At 73.9% G+C, this 14,755-nt stretch overlaps 1 protein-coding gene across 1 annotated transcript in view; it reads left to right on the top strand.

Annotated features, from left to right (window-relative positions):
* CUX1 (cut like homeobox 1) overlaps positions 1–14,755 on the top strand; it is a 301,887-nt gene that overhangs the window by 216,186 nt on the left and 70,946 nt on the right. The window contains exons 9-10 of the mRNA XM_048518602.1: positions 10,476–10,686; positions 14,172–14,220. Coding sequence (XP_048374559.1) covers positions 10,476–10,686; positions 14,172–14,220 — 260 coding nt within the window. The remainder of the gene's footprint in view (positions 1–10,475; positions 10,687–14,171; positions 14,221–14,755) is intronic.

Here is a 14,755-nt window from a genome sequence, read left to right on the forward strand (position 1 = left end):
GGGGGGTGGGGGGGGGGGGGGGTGGGGGGGGGGGGGGGTGGGGGGGGGGGGGGGTGGGGGGGGGGGGGGGTGGGGGGGGGGGGGGGTGGGGGGGGGGGGGGGTGGGGGGGGGGGGGGGTGGGGGGGGGGGGGGGTGGGGGGGGGGGGGGGTGGGGGGGGGGGGGGGTGGGGGGGGGGGGGGGTGGGGGGGGGGGGGGGTGGGGGGGGGGGGGGGTGGGGGGGGGGGGGGGTGGGGGGGGGGGGGGGTGGGGGGGGGGGGGGGTGGGGGGGGGGGGGGGTGGGGGGGGGGGGGGGTGGGGGGGGGGGGGGGTGGGGGGGGGGGGGGGTGGGGGGGGGGGGGGGTGGGGGGGGGGGGGGGTGGGGGGGGGGGGGGGTGGGGGGGGGGGGGGGTGGGGGGGGGGGGGGGTGGGGGGGGGGGGGGGTGGGGGGGGGGGGGGGTGGGGGGGGGGGGGGGTGGGGGGGGGGGGGGGTGGGGGGGGGGGGGGGTGGGGGGGGGGGGGGGTGGGGGGGGGGGGGGGTGGGGGGGGGGGGGGGTGGGGGGGGGGGGGGGTGGGGGGGGGGGGGGGTGGGGGGGGGGGGGGGTGGGGGGGGGGGGGGGTGGGGGGGGGGGGGGGTGGGGGGGGGGGGGGGTGGGGGGGGGGGGGGGTGGGGGGGGGGGGGGGTGGGGGGGGGGGGGGGTGGGGGGGGGGGGGGGTGGGGGGGGGGGGGGGTGGGGGGGGGGGGGGGTGGGGGGGGGGGGGGGTGGGGGGGGGGGGGGGTGGGGGGGGGGGGGGGTGGGGGGGGGGGGGGGTGGGGGGGGGGGGGGGTGGGGGGGGGGGGGGGTGGGGGGGGGGGGGGGTGGGGGGGGGGGGGGGTGGGGGGGGGGGGGGGTGGGGGGGGGGGGGGGTGGGGGGGGGGGGGGGTGGGGGGGGGGGGGGGTGGGGGGGGGGGGGGGTGGGGGGGGGGGGGGGTGGGGGGGGGGGGGGGTGGGGGGGGGGGGGGGTGGGGGGGGGGGGGGGTGGGGGGGGGGGGGGGTGGGGGGGGGGGGGGGTGGGGGGGGGGGGGGGTGGGGGGGGGGGGGGGTGGGGGGGGGGGGGGGTGGGGGGGGGGGGGGGTGGGGGGGGGGGGGGGTGGGGGGGGGGGGGGGTGGGGGGGGGGGGGGGTGGGGGGGGGGGGGGGTGGGGGGGGGGGGGGGTGGGGGGGGGGGGGGGTGGGGGGGGGGGGGGGTGGGGGGGGGGGGGGGTGGGGGGGGGGGGGGGTGGGGGGGGGGGGGGGTGGGGGGGGGGGGGGGTGGGGGGGGGGGGGGGTGGGGGGGGGGGGGGGTGGGGGGGGGGGGGGGTGGGGGGGGGGGGGGGTGGGGGGGGGGGGGGGTGGGGGGGGGGGGGGGTGGGGGGGGGGGGGGGTGGGGGGGGGGGGGGGTGGGGGGGGGGGGGGGTGGGGGGGGGGGGGGGTGGGGGGGGGGGGGGGTGGGGGGGGGGGGGGGTGGGGGGGGGGGGGGGTGGGGGGGGGGGGGGGTGGGGGGGGGGGGGGGTGGGGGGGGGGGGGGGTGGGGGGGGGGGGGGGTGGGGGGGGGGGGGGGTGGGGGGGGGGGGGGGTGGGGGGGGGGGGGGGTGGGGGGGGGGGGGGGTGGGGGGGGGGGGGGGTGGGGGGGGGGGGGGGTGGGGGGGGGGGGGGGTGGGGGGGGGGGGGGGTGGGGGGGGGGGGGGGTGGGGGGGGGGGGGGGTGGGGGGGGGGGGGGGTGGGGGGGGGGGGGGGTGGGGGGGGGGGGGGGTGGGGGGGGGGGGGGGTGGGGGGGGGGGGGGGTGGGGGGGGGGGGGGGTGGGGGGGGGGGGGGGTGGGGGGGGGGGGGGGTGGGGGGGGGGGGGGGTGGGGGGGGGGGGGGGTGGGGGGGGGGGGGGGTGGGGGGGGGGGGGGGTGGGGGGGGGGGGGGGTGGGGGGGGGGGGGGGTGGGGGGGGGGGGGGGTGGGGGGGGGGGGGGGTGGGGGGGGGGGGGGGTGGGGGGGGGGGGGGGTGGGGGGGGGGGGGGGTGGGGGGGGGGGGGGGTGGGGGGGGGGGGGGGTGGGGGGGGGGGGGGGTGGGGGGGGGGGGGGGTGGGGGGGGGGGGGGGTGGGGGGGGGGGGGGGTGGGGGGGGGGGGGGGTGGGGGGGGGGGGGGGTGGGGGGGGGGGGGGGTGGGGGGGGGGGGGGGTGGGGGGGGGGGGGGGTGGGGGGGGGGGGGGGTGGGGGGGGGGGGGGGTGGGGGGGGGGGGGGGTGGGGGGGGGGGGGGGTGGGGGGGGGGGGGGGTGGGGGGGGGGGGGGGTGGGGGGGGGGGGGGGTGGGGGGGGGGGGGGGTGGGGGGGGGGGGGGGTGGGGGGGGGGGGGGGTGGGGGGGGGGGGGGGTGGGGGGGGGGGGGGGTGGGGGGGGGGGGGGGTGGGGGGGGGGGGGGGTGGGGGGGGGGGGGGGTGGGGGGGGGGGGGGGTGGGGGGGGGGGGGGGTGGGGGGGGGGGGGGGTGGGGGGGGGGGGGGGTGGGGGGGGGGGGGGGTGGGGGGGGGGGGGGGTGGGGGGGGGGGGGGGTGGGGGGGGGGGGGGGTGGGGGGGGGGGGGGGTGGGGGGGGGGGGGGGTGGGGGGGGGGGGGGGTGGGGGGGGGGGGGGGTGGGGGGGGGGGGGGGTGGGGGGGGGGGGGGGTGGGGGGGGGGGGGGGTGGGGGGGGGGGGGGGTGGGGGGGGGGGGGGGTGGGGGGGGGGGGGGGTGGGGGGGGGGGGGGGTGGGGGGGGGGGGGGGTGGGGGGGGGGGGGGGTGGGGGGGGGGGGGGGTGGGGGGGGGGGGGGGTGGGGGGGGGGGGGGGTGGGGGGGGGGGGGGGTGGGGGGGGGGGGGGGTGGGGGGGGGGGGGGGTGGGGGGGGGGGGGGGTGGGGGGGGGGGGGGGTGGGGGGGGGGGGGGGTGGGGGGGGGGGGGGGTGGGGGGGGGGGGGGGTGGGGGGGGGGGGGGGTGGGGGGGGGGGGGGGTGGGGGGGGGGGGGGGTGGGGGGGGGGGGGGGTGGGGGGGGGGGGGGGTGGGGGGGGGGGGGGGTGGGGGGGGGGGGGGGTGGGGGGGGGGGGGGGTGGGGGGGGGGGGGGGTGGGGGGGGGGGGGGGTGGGGGGGGGGGGGGGTGGGGGGGGGGGGGGGTGGGGGGGGGGGGGGGTGGGGGGGGGGGGGGGTGGGGGGGGGGGGGGGTGGGGGGGGGGGGGGGTGGGGGGGGGGGGGGGTGGGGGGGGGGGGGGGTGGGGGGGGGGGGGGGTGGGGGGGGGGGGGGGTGGGGGGGGGGGGGGGTGGGGGGGGGGGGGGGTGGGGGGGGGGGGGGGTGGGGGGGGGGGGGGGTGGGGGGGGGGGGGGGTGGGGGGGGGGGGGGGTGGGGGGGGGGGGGGGTGGGGGGGGGGGGGGGTGGGGGGGGGGGGGGGTGGGGGGGGGGGGGGGTGGGGGGGGGGGGGGGTGGGGGGGGGGGGGGGTGGGGGGGGGGGGGGGTGGGGGGGGGGGGGGGTGGGGGGGGGGGGGGGTGGGGGGGGGGGGGGGTGGGGGGGGGGGGGGGTGGGGGGGGGGGGGGGTGGGGGGGGGGGGGGGTGGGGGGGGGGGGGGGTGGGGGGGGGGGGGGGTGGGGGGGGGGGGGGGTGGGGGGGGGGGGGGGTGGGGGGGGGGGGGGGTGGGGGGGGGGGGGGGTGGGGGGGGGGGGGGGTGGGGGGGGGGGGGGGTGGGGGGGGGGGGGGGTGGGGGGGGGGGGGGGTGGGGGGGGGGGGGGGTGGGGGGGGGGGGGGGTGGGGGGGGGGGGGGGTGGGGGGGGGGGGGGGTGGGGGGGGGGGGGGGTGGGGGGGGGGGGGGGTGGGGGGGGGGGGGGGTGGGGGGGGGGGGGGGTGGGGGGGGGGGGGGGTGGGGGGGGGGGGGGGTGGGGGGGGGGGGGGGTGGGGGGGGGGGGGGGTGGGGGGGGGGGGGGGTGGGGGGGGGGGGGGGTGGGGGGGGGGGGGGGTGGGGGGGGGGGGGGGTGGGGGGGGGGGGGGGTGGGGGGGGGGGGGGGTGGGGGGGGGGGGGGGTGGGGGGGGGGGGGGGTGGGGGGGGGGGGGGGTGGGGGGGGGGGGGGGTGGGGGGGGGGGGGGGTGGGGGGGGGGGGGGGTGGGGGGGGGGGGGGGTGGGGGGGGGGGGGGGTGGGGGGGGGGGGGGGTGGGGGGGGGGGGGGGTGGGGGGGGGGGGGGGTGGGGGGGGGGGGGGGTGGGGGGGGGGGGGGGTGGGGGGGGGGGGGGGTGGGGGGGGGGGGGGGTGGGGGGGGGGGGGGGTGGGGGGGGGGGGGGGTGGGGGGGGGGGGGGGTGGGGGGGGGGGGGGGTGGGGGGGGGGGGGGGTGGGGGGGGGGGGGGGTGGGGGGGGGGGGGGGTGGGGGGGGGGGGGGGTGGGGGGGGGGGGGGGTGGGGGGGGGGGGGGGTGGGGGGGGGGGGGGGTGGGGGGGGGGGGGGGTGGGGGGGGGGGGGGGTGGGGGGGGGGGGGGGTGGGGGGGGGGGGGGGTGGGGGGGGGGGGGGGTGGGGGGGGGGGGGGGTGGGGGGGGGGGGGGGTGGGGGGGGGGGGGGGTGGGGGGGGGGGGGGGTGGGGGGGGGGGGGGGTGGGGGGGGGGGGGGGTGGGGGGGGGGGGGGGTGGGGGGGGGGGGGGGTGGGGGGGGGGGGGGGTGGGGGGGGGGGGGGGTGGGGGGGGGGGGGGGTGGGGGGGGGGGGGGGTGGGGGGGGGGGGGGGTGGGGGGGGGGGGGGGTGGGGGGGGGGGGGGGTGGGGGGGGGGGGGGGTGGGGGGGGGGGGGGGTGGGGGGGGGGGGGGGTGGGGGGGGGGGGGGGTGGGGGGGGGGGGGGGTGGGGGGGGGGGGGGGTGGGGGGGGGGGGGGGTGGGGGGGGGGGGGGGTGGGGGGGGGGGGGGGTGGGGGGGGGGGGGGGTGGGGGGGGGGGGGGGTGGGGGGGGGGGGGGGTGGGGGGGGGGGGGGGTGGGGGGGGGGGGGGGTGGGGGGGGGGGGGGGTGGGGGGGGGGGGGGGTGGGGGGGGGGGGGGGTGGGGGGGGGGGGGGGTGGGGGGGGGGGGGGGTGGGGGGGGGGGGGGGTGGGGGGGGGGGGGGGTGGGGGGGGGGGGGGGTGGGGGGGGGGGGGGGTGGGGGGGGGGGGGGGTGGGGGGGGGGGGGGGTGGGGGGGGGGGGGGGTGGGGGGGGGGGGGGGTGGGGGGGGGGGGGGGTGGGGGGGGGGGGGGGTGGGGGGGGGGGGGGGTGGGGGGGGGGGGGGGTGGGGGGGGGGGGGGGTGGGGGGGGGGGGGGGTGGGGGGGGGGGGGGGTGGGGGGGGGGGGGGGTGGGGGGGGGGGGGGGTGGGGGGGGGGGGGGGTGGGGGGGGGGGGGGGTGGGGGGGGGGGGGGGTGGGGGGGGGGGGGGGTGGGGGGGGGGGGGGGTGGGGGGGGGGGGGGGTGGGGGGGGGGGGGGGTGGGGGGGGGGGGGGGTGGGGGGGGGGGGGGGTGGGGGGGGGGGGGGGTGGGGGGGGGGGGGGGTGGGGGGGGGGGGGGGTGGGGGGGGGGGGGGGTGGGGGGGGGGGGGGGTGGGGGGGGGGGGGGGTGGGGGGGGGGGGGGGTGGGGGGGGGGGGGGGTGGGGGGGGGGGGGGGTGGGGGGGGGGGGGGGTGGGGGGGGGGGGGGGTGGGGGGGGGGGGGGGTGGGGGGGGGGGGGGGTGGGGGGGGGGGGGGGTGGGGGGGGGGGGGGGTGGGGGGGGGGGGGGGTGGGGGGGGGGGGGGGTGGGGGGGGGGGGGGGTGGGGGGGGGGGGGGGTGGGGGGGGGGGGGGGTGGGGGGGGGGGGGGGTGGGGGGGGGGGGGGGTGGGGGGGGGGGGGGGTGGGGGGGGGGGGGGGTGGGGGGGGGGGGGGGTGGGGGGGGGGGGGGGTGGGGGGGGGGGGGGGTGGGGGGGGGGGGGGGTGGGGGGGGGGGGGGGTGGGGGGGGGGGGGGGTGGGGGGGGGGGGGGGTGGGGGGGGGGGGGGGTGGGGGGGGGGGGGGGTGGGGGGGGGGGGGGGTGGGGGGGGGGGGGGGTGGGGGGGGGGGGGGGTGGGGGGGGGGGGGGGTGGGGGGGGGGGGGGGTGGGGGGGGGGGGGGGTGGGGGGGGGGGGGGGTGGGGGGGGGGGGGGGTGGGGGGGGGGGGGGGTGGGGGGGGGGGGGGGTGGGGGGGGGGGGGGGTGGGGGGGGGGGGGGGTGGGGGGGGGGGGGGGTGGGGGGGGGGGGGGGTGGGGGGGGGGGGGGGTGGGGGGGGGGGGGGGTGGGGGGGGGGGGGGGTGGGGGGGGGGGGGGGTGGGGGGGGGGGGGGGTGGGGGGGGGGGGGGGTGGGGGGGGGGGGGGGTGGGGGGGGGGGGGGGTGGGGGGGGGGGGGGGTGGGGGGGGGGGGGGGTGGGGGGGGGGGGGGGTGGGGGGGGGGGGGGGTGGGGGGGGGGGGGGGTGGGGGGGGGGGGGGGTGGGGGGGGGGGGGGGTGGGGGGGGGGGGGGGTGGGGGGGGGGGGGGGTGGGGGGGGGGGGGGGTGGGGGGGGGGGGGGGTGGGGGGGGGGGGGGGTGGGGGGGGGGGGGGGTGGGGGGGGGGGGGGGTGGGGGGGGGGGGGGGTGGGGGGGGGGGGGGGTGGGGGGGGGGGGGGGTGGGGGGGGGGGGGGGTGGGGGGGGGGGGGGGTGGGGGGGGGGGGGGGTGGGGGGGGGGGGGGGTGGGGGGGGGGGGGGGTGGGGGGGGGGGGGGGTGGGGGGGGGGGGGGGTGGGGGGGGGGGGGGGTGGGGGGGGGGGGGGGTGGGGGGGGGGGGGGGTGGGGGGGGGGGGGGGTGGGGGGGGGGGGGGGTGGGGGGGGGGGGGGGTGGGGGGGGGGGGGGGTGGGGGGGGGGGGGGGTGGGGGGGGGGGGGGGTGGGGGGGGGGGGGGGTGGGGGGGGGGGGGGGTGGGGGGGGGGGGGGGTGGGGGGGGGGGGGGGTGGGGGGGGGGGGGGGTGGGGGGGGGGGGGGGTGGGGGGGGGGGGGGGTGGGGGGGGGGGGGGGTGGGGGGGGGGGGGGGTGGGGGGGGGGGGGGGTGGGGGGGGGGGGGGGTGGGGGGGGGGGGGGGTGGGGGGGGGGGGGGGTGGGGGGGGGGGGGGGTGGGGGGGGGGGGGGGTGGGGGGGGGGGGGGGTGGGGGGGGGGGGGGGTGGGGGGGGGGGGGGGTGGGGGGGGGGGGGGGTGGGGGGGGGGGGGGGTGGGGGGGGGGGGGGGTGGGGGGGGGGGGGGGTGGGGGGGGGGGGGGGTGGGGGGGGGGGGGGGTGGGGGGGGGGGGGGGTGGGGGGGGGGGGGGGTGGGGGGGGGGGGGGGTGGGGGGGGGGGGGGGTGGGGGGGGGGGGGGGTGGGGGGGGGGGGGGGTGGGGGGGGGGGGGGGTGGGGGGGGGGGGGGGTGGGGGGGGGGGGGGGTGGGGGGGGGGGGGGGTGGGGGGGGGGGGGGGTGGGGGGGGGGGGGGGTGGGGGGGGGGGGGGGTGGGGGGGGGGGGGGGTGGGGGGGGGGGGGGGTGGGGGGGGGGGGGGGTGGGGGGGGGGGGGGGTGGGGGGGGGGGGGGGTGGGGGGGGGGGGGGGTGGGGGGGGGGGGGGGTGGGGGGGGGGGGGGGTGGGGGGGGGGGGGGGTGGGGGGGGGGGGGGGTGGGGGGGGGGGGGGGTGGGGGGGGGGGGGGGTGGGGGGGGGGGGGGGTGGGGGGGGGGGGGGGTGGGGGGGGGGGGGGGTGGGGGGGGGGGGGGGTGGGGGGGGGGGGGGGTGGGGGGGGGGGGGGGTGGGGGGGGGGGGGGGTGGGGGGGGGGGGGGGTGGGGGGGGGGGGGGGTGGGGGGGGGGGGGGGTGGGGGGGGGGGGGGGTGGGGGGGGGGGGGGGTGGGGGGGGGGGGGGGTGGGGGGGGGGGGGGGTGGGGGGGGGGGGGGGTGGGGGGGGGGGGGGGTGGGGGGGGGGGGGGGTGGGGGGGGGGGGGGGTGGGGGGGGGGGGGGGTGGGGGGGGGGGGGGGTGGGGGGGGGGGGGGGTGGGGGGGGGGGGGGGTGGGGGGGGGGGGGGGTGGGGGGGGGGGGGGGTGGGGGGGGGGGGGGGTGGGGGGGGGGGGGGGTGGGGGGGGGGGGGGGTGGGGGGGGGGGGGGGTGGGGGGGGGGGGGGGTGGGGGGGGGGGGGGGTGGGGGGGGGGGGGGGTGGGGGGGGGGGGGGGTGGGGGGGGGGGGGGGTGGGGGGGGGGGGGGGTGGGGGGGGGGGGGGGTGGGGGGGGGGGGGGGTGGGGGGGGGGGGGGGTGGGGGGGGGGGGGGGTGGGGGGGGGGGGGGGTGGGGGGGGGGGGGGGTGGGGGGGGGGGGGGGTGGGGGGGGGGGGGGGTGGGGGGGGGGGGGGGTGGGACCGAATTATACGAAACAATTGTGCTGGGCGTGAGCTAGCAGATGTGAGAGAGGAGGAGAAGAAAGTTCTCTTCGCCTCCTTCGTCGCCATCTCATAGGCTTTCATAAGCGTCCTATAAGATGTTCGCGCGGCTCCGTCACGAGACTTCCTCCACGCTCGCTCAAGCCGTCTGAGTGCCCGTTTCATGTGGCGGAGCTCCTCCGTATACCACGGAGCTCGCCAAACACGGGGACGCAGAGGGCGCCGGGGGGCAACAACATCGATGGCATCGGAGAGCCGGGAATACCAGTCATCCACCTGCTCATCAAGTGTGCCGGCAGGGGCAGGATCCCGCAGAGCATTCAGGAAACCAAGTGGATCCATAAGTCTCCGCAGGCGGGCATAAATCAGCCCGTCGCCTAGACGGGAGTGTTGTGGCAAGTCCACCCGAACCTTCAGGGCGTAGTGGTCGGACCATGGCACTCTATCAACAGAGGATACGACCATATCAATCCCCAGCCCGAAGACCAAATCTAGCCTGTGACCGGCTTCATGGGTGGGGCCAGAATTTACTAAGGAGAGGCCCAGTGTCGCCATGGATGACACCAGGTCCGCAGCAGCTGCACACGAGGCGGTGTCGACATGGACATTGAAGTCGCCCAAGACGATAAGTCTAGGGTACCGCAATGCCCAGTCTGCCACCACCTCCAGCAGCCGCGGCAGGCTGTCTCCTGGTGCGCTAGGCGACCGGTACACCAAGAGAACAGCCAACCTCTCCAAGGCCAACCACTCAAAACCGACACATTCCATGCCAGAGATCTCCGGGACTGGGGCAGCCCTGAAAGGGATAGAATCACGGATGAACATTTCCACCCCACCCCCCCGGCCCCGGGTTCGCGACCGGTGGAGGCACGCGAAACCTGGGGGCGCGATCTCGCCCAAGGCGATCTCGCCCAACAACATCAATAAACATAATATCTCAAATATAAAAAAATCAGTAATCATGACATAATCAACATAGTAACATTTCCTAACATAGCAGCATAACAGCATAACATAACAGCATAACAACAGCATAGCAGCATAATAACAGATCACAACATCATAAACTGCATGGTAGAACATCAAACAACAAAAATAACAGTAGATATAACATCATGACTAACAACATGAGTAAACTCAGATGGCAACTTTCTATTCTATAATCAATTTACAGAACCCAACCTAGGACTGAAGAGCTATACCATTCATTGCAGTGTCAGCATAGTGCAGTGATGGTGAACCTGTGGCACGGGTGCCACAGGTGGCACTTGGAGCCCTCTCTATGGGCACATGCACACAGAGTTCGTCATGTGGGGGTGGAAAATCATCCCCCCACACACACATCTAGGCTGGCCATGGGCCACTGAGCGCAACGTGCGCACACCACGGTGAGCAGGGAGGACTCGACTGGTGGGCCTGGTGCCTGTGCTCCTGCCTGAGGGGGTGTGTGCAGAGGAGGCAGAGATGCTAGAGAGGCACAGAGCGCTGCACGCGGGACTTGCTGGAGGCTAGAGCAGGCTGACCCCTGCTCGAGCAGGTGAGGCAGAGGAAGAGGGAGCCAACCATTTTTTTCTAAACTAAAACCTCAGCATTCAGGTTAAATTGCCAGGTTGGCACTTTGCGATAAACAAGTGGGGTTTAGGTTACAGTTTGGGCACTCGGTCTCAAAAAGGTTTGCCATCACTGGCATAGTGAATTGAAGCCAATAACTAATCCGAACAGCATCTCTTCACTCCTATATCTAACACTACCTACAAAATTACCAACAGCATAACGATTTCGCTACCCAAAGTACTAAACTACCTAAAACTGCCTTAATATTTTACTTGCTTTACTTTCACTTTAAAAACATGAGGACAAAGAAACCTATTTCTCCAGAGGGTGAATTCTTCAATTGAACAGGTGAATCTGCCCATATACCAAATTAGGCCCCATTCCCGCTGGCTCAGTACTTTCAGCTCTGAGTTAGGTGAACTCCACAGGGCTTGCCCAAAGGGAAAAAAGAAAAAGAAACGCTCCAGCAGGGATGCTAGCCCTGTGCCCAAATACTTCCCAGGGTCAACCCTGCTTAGTTTCTGATGAGTTCACGCTCACCTCGGCTATCCAGGTCAGGGCAGGGGAGATAATCGATTCGAAGAAATATATATAGGTGGCATCCTGTGTTGTGGTGAACACTGTTCTGGAAATTCTGGAGCGGGGCACGTGAACGCGAGATCGTGGGACGTTATTCTGACAGCTCATCTCTTCTTCCTTTTTAAGCAACTGGAAGAAAAACTGAAGGGGCAAGCTGATTATGACGAGGTCAAGAAAGAATTAAAGTAAGTGTATGCATACTATTTGAACTGGACGGTGTGGATTCGGGGGGGGGGGGGGGGACCCTGGGGATTTGGATCTAGGAGCCCAGAAATGCATTGAACAGGAGGAAGCATCAAAGAGGATGGGTGAGGAAACACCAAACAAACAAGTCTTCAGCTGTTGGCAGAAGCCAGTGATAAAAGAAGGCAGCTGAAGCCACAATACCATATTTTTGGTGCCAAGACTGAGAAGGTCCTCTCATAGTTGGGTCTCCTGGTCATTTCTAGCCCATCAGGGATCACAGTATGATTTGCTTGAATCCAATTAGATTGACAAATAGTGACATCACCAAGGTAGTAGTGATTTGGGGGGCCTTTTGGGTATCCATTAGATTAGTACCACTTAGATTGGGGTGATCTGTTGAGCAATGTATTTCTCTAGTGCTGTTGATGGAAACCTGTCAACATGGTGTCACTGGGACACTTGAGGAGCTAAAAGTAATTGATAATGGGACAGGAACGGATACTGCTGAAAACAGAAAGAGCCGTGGAATGAATCTGGTCTGTTGGAGGTACAGGTGGGAAGCTAAAATAACTAGTGTTATGTGAAGAATGGCAAACAAAGATTTTTAGATGCTTTACAAAAATGGAAATGAAACAGTTGCCAGTAATCCAGAGGCAGCATGGTGTAGCGGTTAAGAGCAGGTGAATTCTAATCTGGAGAACTGGGTTTGATTCCCCATTCCTCCACCTGTGTGCCAGAGGCTTATCTGGTGAACCAGATGTGTTTCTGCACTCCTACATTCCTGCTAGGCGACCTTGGGCTAGTCACAGTTCTTCAGAACTCTCTCAGCCCCACCTACCTCACAAGATGTCTATGGTGGGGAGAGGAAGAGAAAGGAGCTTGTAATCCACCTTGAGTCTCCTTGCAGGAGAGAAAGGTGGGGTATAAATCCAAAATCATCTTCTTCATCATCTTTTAAACCCTGCTCAAATTTATGCCAGTAGACTAAGACAGTTATGTATTGTACTCCTAAGCATTTTTCCTACTTGGTGTGACCATGTGTTTTTCTCTTTCTGAGAAAGGACTCACAGCAAGCAATTGTTGGACTCTGGCAAATGTATGGATTATTCATCCAAGTATGATTTATCAATAACGTTAAAGTGTATGATTTCAGTTGGGCAAACTGACTTCCTGGTCTTTGTTGACCTCTTGTTCTGGATTTTGATGTCCTTTAACTCTTTAATTGTCAAAAGTGGCTGACCTGTGGCCTAGAACACATCCCAGCTCCACCTGGGACAAGCAAGGATTCCACAGGAAGGCAGATGAATGTGGAGTGGAGTTGCTTGAGAATCATAGAATCGTAGAGCTGGAAGAAACCACAAGGGCCATCAAGTCCAACCCCCTGCAATGCAGGAACACACAATCAAAGCACTCCTGACAGATGGCCATCCAGCCTCTCTTTTAAAAACTCCGAAGAAGTAGACTCCACCACACTCCAAGGCATCCCAGTGTCAAGCAGCCGTCACTGTCAGGAAGTTTTTCCTGATATTTAGATGGAATCTCTTTCCCTTCACCTTGAACCCACTACTCCTGGTATAGAATAAAGAGTTAAACTTGGGTTTCCAGTCCAGGTTGGGAAATACCTATAGATTTGGGGGTGGAGCCTGAATAAGGCGGGCTTTGAAAAGGGGAGGGACTTCAGTGGGGTGTAGTTCCCTGGAGTCCATCTTCCAAAGCGGACATTTTCTCCAGGTGAACTGATCTCGGTCGCCTGGAGATTAGTTGTAATAGCGGGAGATCACCAAAGGGCCCCTTCCGCACATGCAGAATAATGCACTTTCAATCCACTTTCACAATTGTTTGCAGTGGATTTTGCTATTCTGCACAGTAAAATCCAGCTGCAAAGTGCGTTGGAAGTTGATCGAAAGTGCACCATTCTGCATGTGCGGAAATGCCCTAAGTCAAATCCTCCTAGGCTACCAAAAGTATTAGACCTGCCCAGCACAGGGGCGTAACGAGGCAGCCCTGGGCAAACTGTAGCCCTGGGCAAAACCTGATGCCCCCCCCCCCCCATGGGCGGCCACTCCACCACGACCAAATTTTTTTTTGCACCAGGACATTGGTGCCTGCAGGGGGTGCATTTTTAGACATATCAGCACCAAAATTTCAGCATATCATCAGGAGACTGTCCTTATGCTACTCCCCAAGTTTGGTGAGGTTTGATTCAAGGAGTCCAAAGTTATGGACTCCCAAAGGGGGTGCCCCATCCCCCATTGTTTCCAATGGGAGCTAATAGGAGATGGGGGCTACAGTTTTGAGGGTCCATAACTTTGGACCCCCTGAACCAAACTGCACCAAACCTTGGGGGGTGCCATCATCTCCAGATGACACCCTGAAATTTTGGTGCCAATTCATCCAAAAATGCACCCCCTGCAGGAACATCCTAGAAATTTGCCCAAGAATCTTTGTTCTGCATTGAGTTTTCTGCATTGCTGTCAATGGGGGTTGCAGGCTGTGGGGGGCACATTTCTGAAGGCACAGTCTCAAAACTTTCAGGGTCTCATCAGGAGACTGCCCTAATGAAACCCCCCAGGTTTGGTGCCACTAGCCTAAAAACTGCGCCCCCTGCAGGCCAAAAATGGAAAACCACCTAAATACCCAAAAACGAACCCAGCATTTTGATTCCCCCCACAAGTTGATGCCCTGGGCAGCTGCCCAGCTTGCCCAATGGGCATTACGCCAGTGGCCCAGCAGCTCCATTGGGAAGAGTCGGTCCAGCCAGACCAGCTGGCTCTCGTTTGGGGAGTCCCTCAATCAGGACAAGGAGACTGGAGTGCTAAATTGCATCTTGAAATGTATTCGAATTTCTCCAGGACCGTTGTAGTGTTTAAGAAATATTAAGCAATTCTTTGCCGCTGTCACCAGAGAGCGGAAGATTATTAAAATGAGAAACCGCGACTGCTTCTTTTAATATTTTTTTAAAAAACCTGCCGTGTGCGCCAGGTCACAGAGATAATTTGTGCATATTTTCCTTGATGTGCCAGTTGATCTACTCCGCATGTATTTACATTCCATATTTCATGGCGGCGTGCTAACCGTGATGGCTATTGCCCTGTTATTTTTATTTGTGTTTTTGCTGCTTTGTTATTACAAGGGGTTTTTTTCCCTCCCTTCCCTCCGAGCAGCACACATAAATTAATATTGTTTCTGACAGTTTAAAATGTTATATCCTTATTAACCTTTAAATTTATGCTCCAAATGAGCCTGGTGGGACCTGCGCGCTCAGTGATTTAGAGGGACGCTTGAGAAAATGTTCCCGTCTGCTAACTAGTGTGAATAGTTATTCTGTGTTCATTATCAGATTATATTGCCGCAAAGAAAAGTTGTCGAAGTTCGCACTTAGGGTGTTCCTGAAGAGCCGAAAATTACAATGTTAATGCTCATTAGTGAGGCCGTTCGTGACGGGATGGAGCGGGAAATAACTCGTCTCCCTTTCACTTCGCAGCATCTTGAAGTCCATGGAGTTTGCACCGTCTGACGGCTCCAGCGCTCAGGTAATGGATTTCCTGTGGTTTTGCGGGGAGGGTGCAGAACTGGGGGAAGATTTCGAATGTGTTTGGGACCGGCTCAGCTGGAGCTCTCGTGTAACTTTTCATCTTCTCTAGTAGCACGCCGGCATTAGGGTTTAAAGTGCTGCCATTTGGAAGCTGTAGGAGTGCAGAAACGCTGTGAGGGTTTTTGCGGCTTTCTGGGATCAGGGATAGTTTGGGAGGGTATTTGTGTTGATCAGCTATAGAATGCGTAGGTTCAAGCCCGGTAGCACCTTTAGAGGCCAACAGGAATTTCAAGGTATGAGCCGTCGAGAATCAAAGCTCCCTTTGACAGCCACCAGCAGGAATGCCACTGGACTCTAAACTTTTTTCTGCAAATGAGAATGGAGATCTCTGAGCCTTTTTATGCCAGTCAAAAGGCGAGAGGGGTGTTGTGACAAAGGATGCAAAGGAGCAATGAATATTGTAATCAGCTTGATCAGAGCAGAGGGGAAATGCTTGTTCATTTTATTTTACTTCATGTATACAATTGGCCATG

Source organism: Sphaerodactylus townsendi, linkage group LG16 (genome assembly GCF_021028975.2).
Source record: "Sphaerodactylus townsendi isolate TG3544 linkage group LG16, MPM_Stown_v2.3, whole genome shotgun sequence".
NCBI lineage: Eukaryota > Metazoa > Chordata > Lepidosauria > Squamata > Sphaerodactylidae > Sphaerodactylus > Sphaerodactylus townsendi.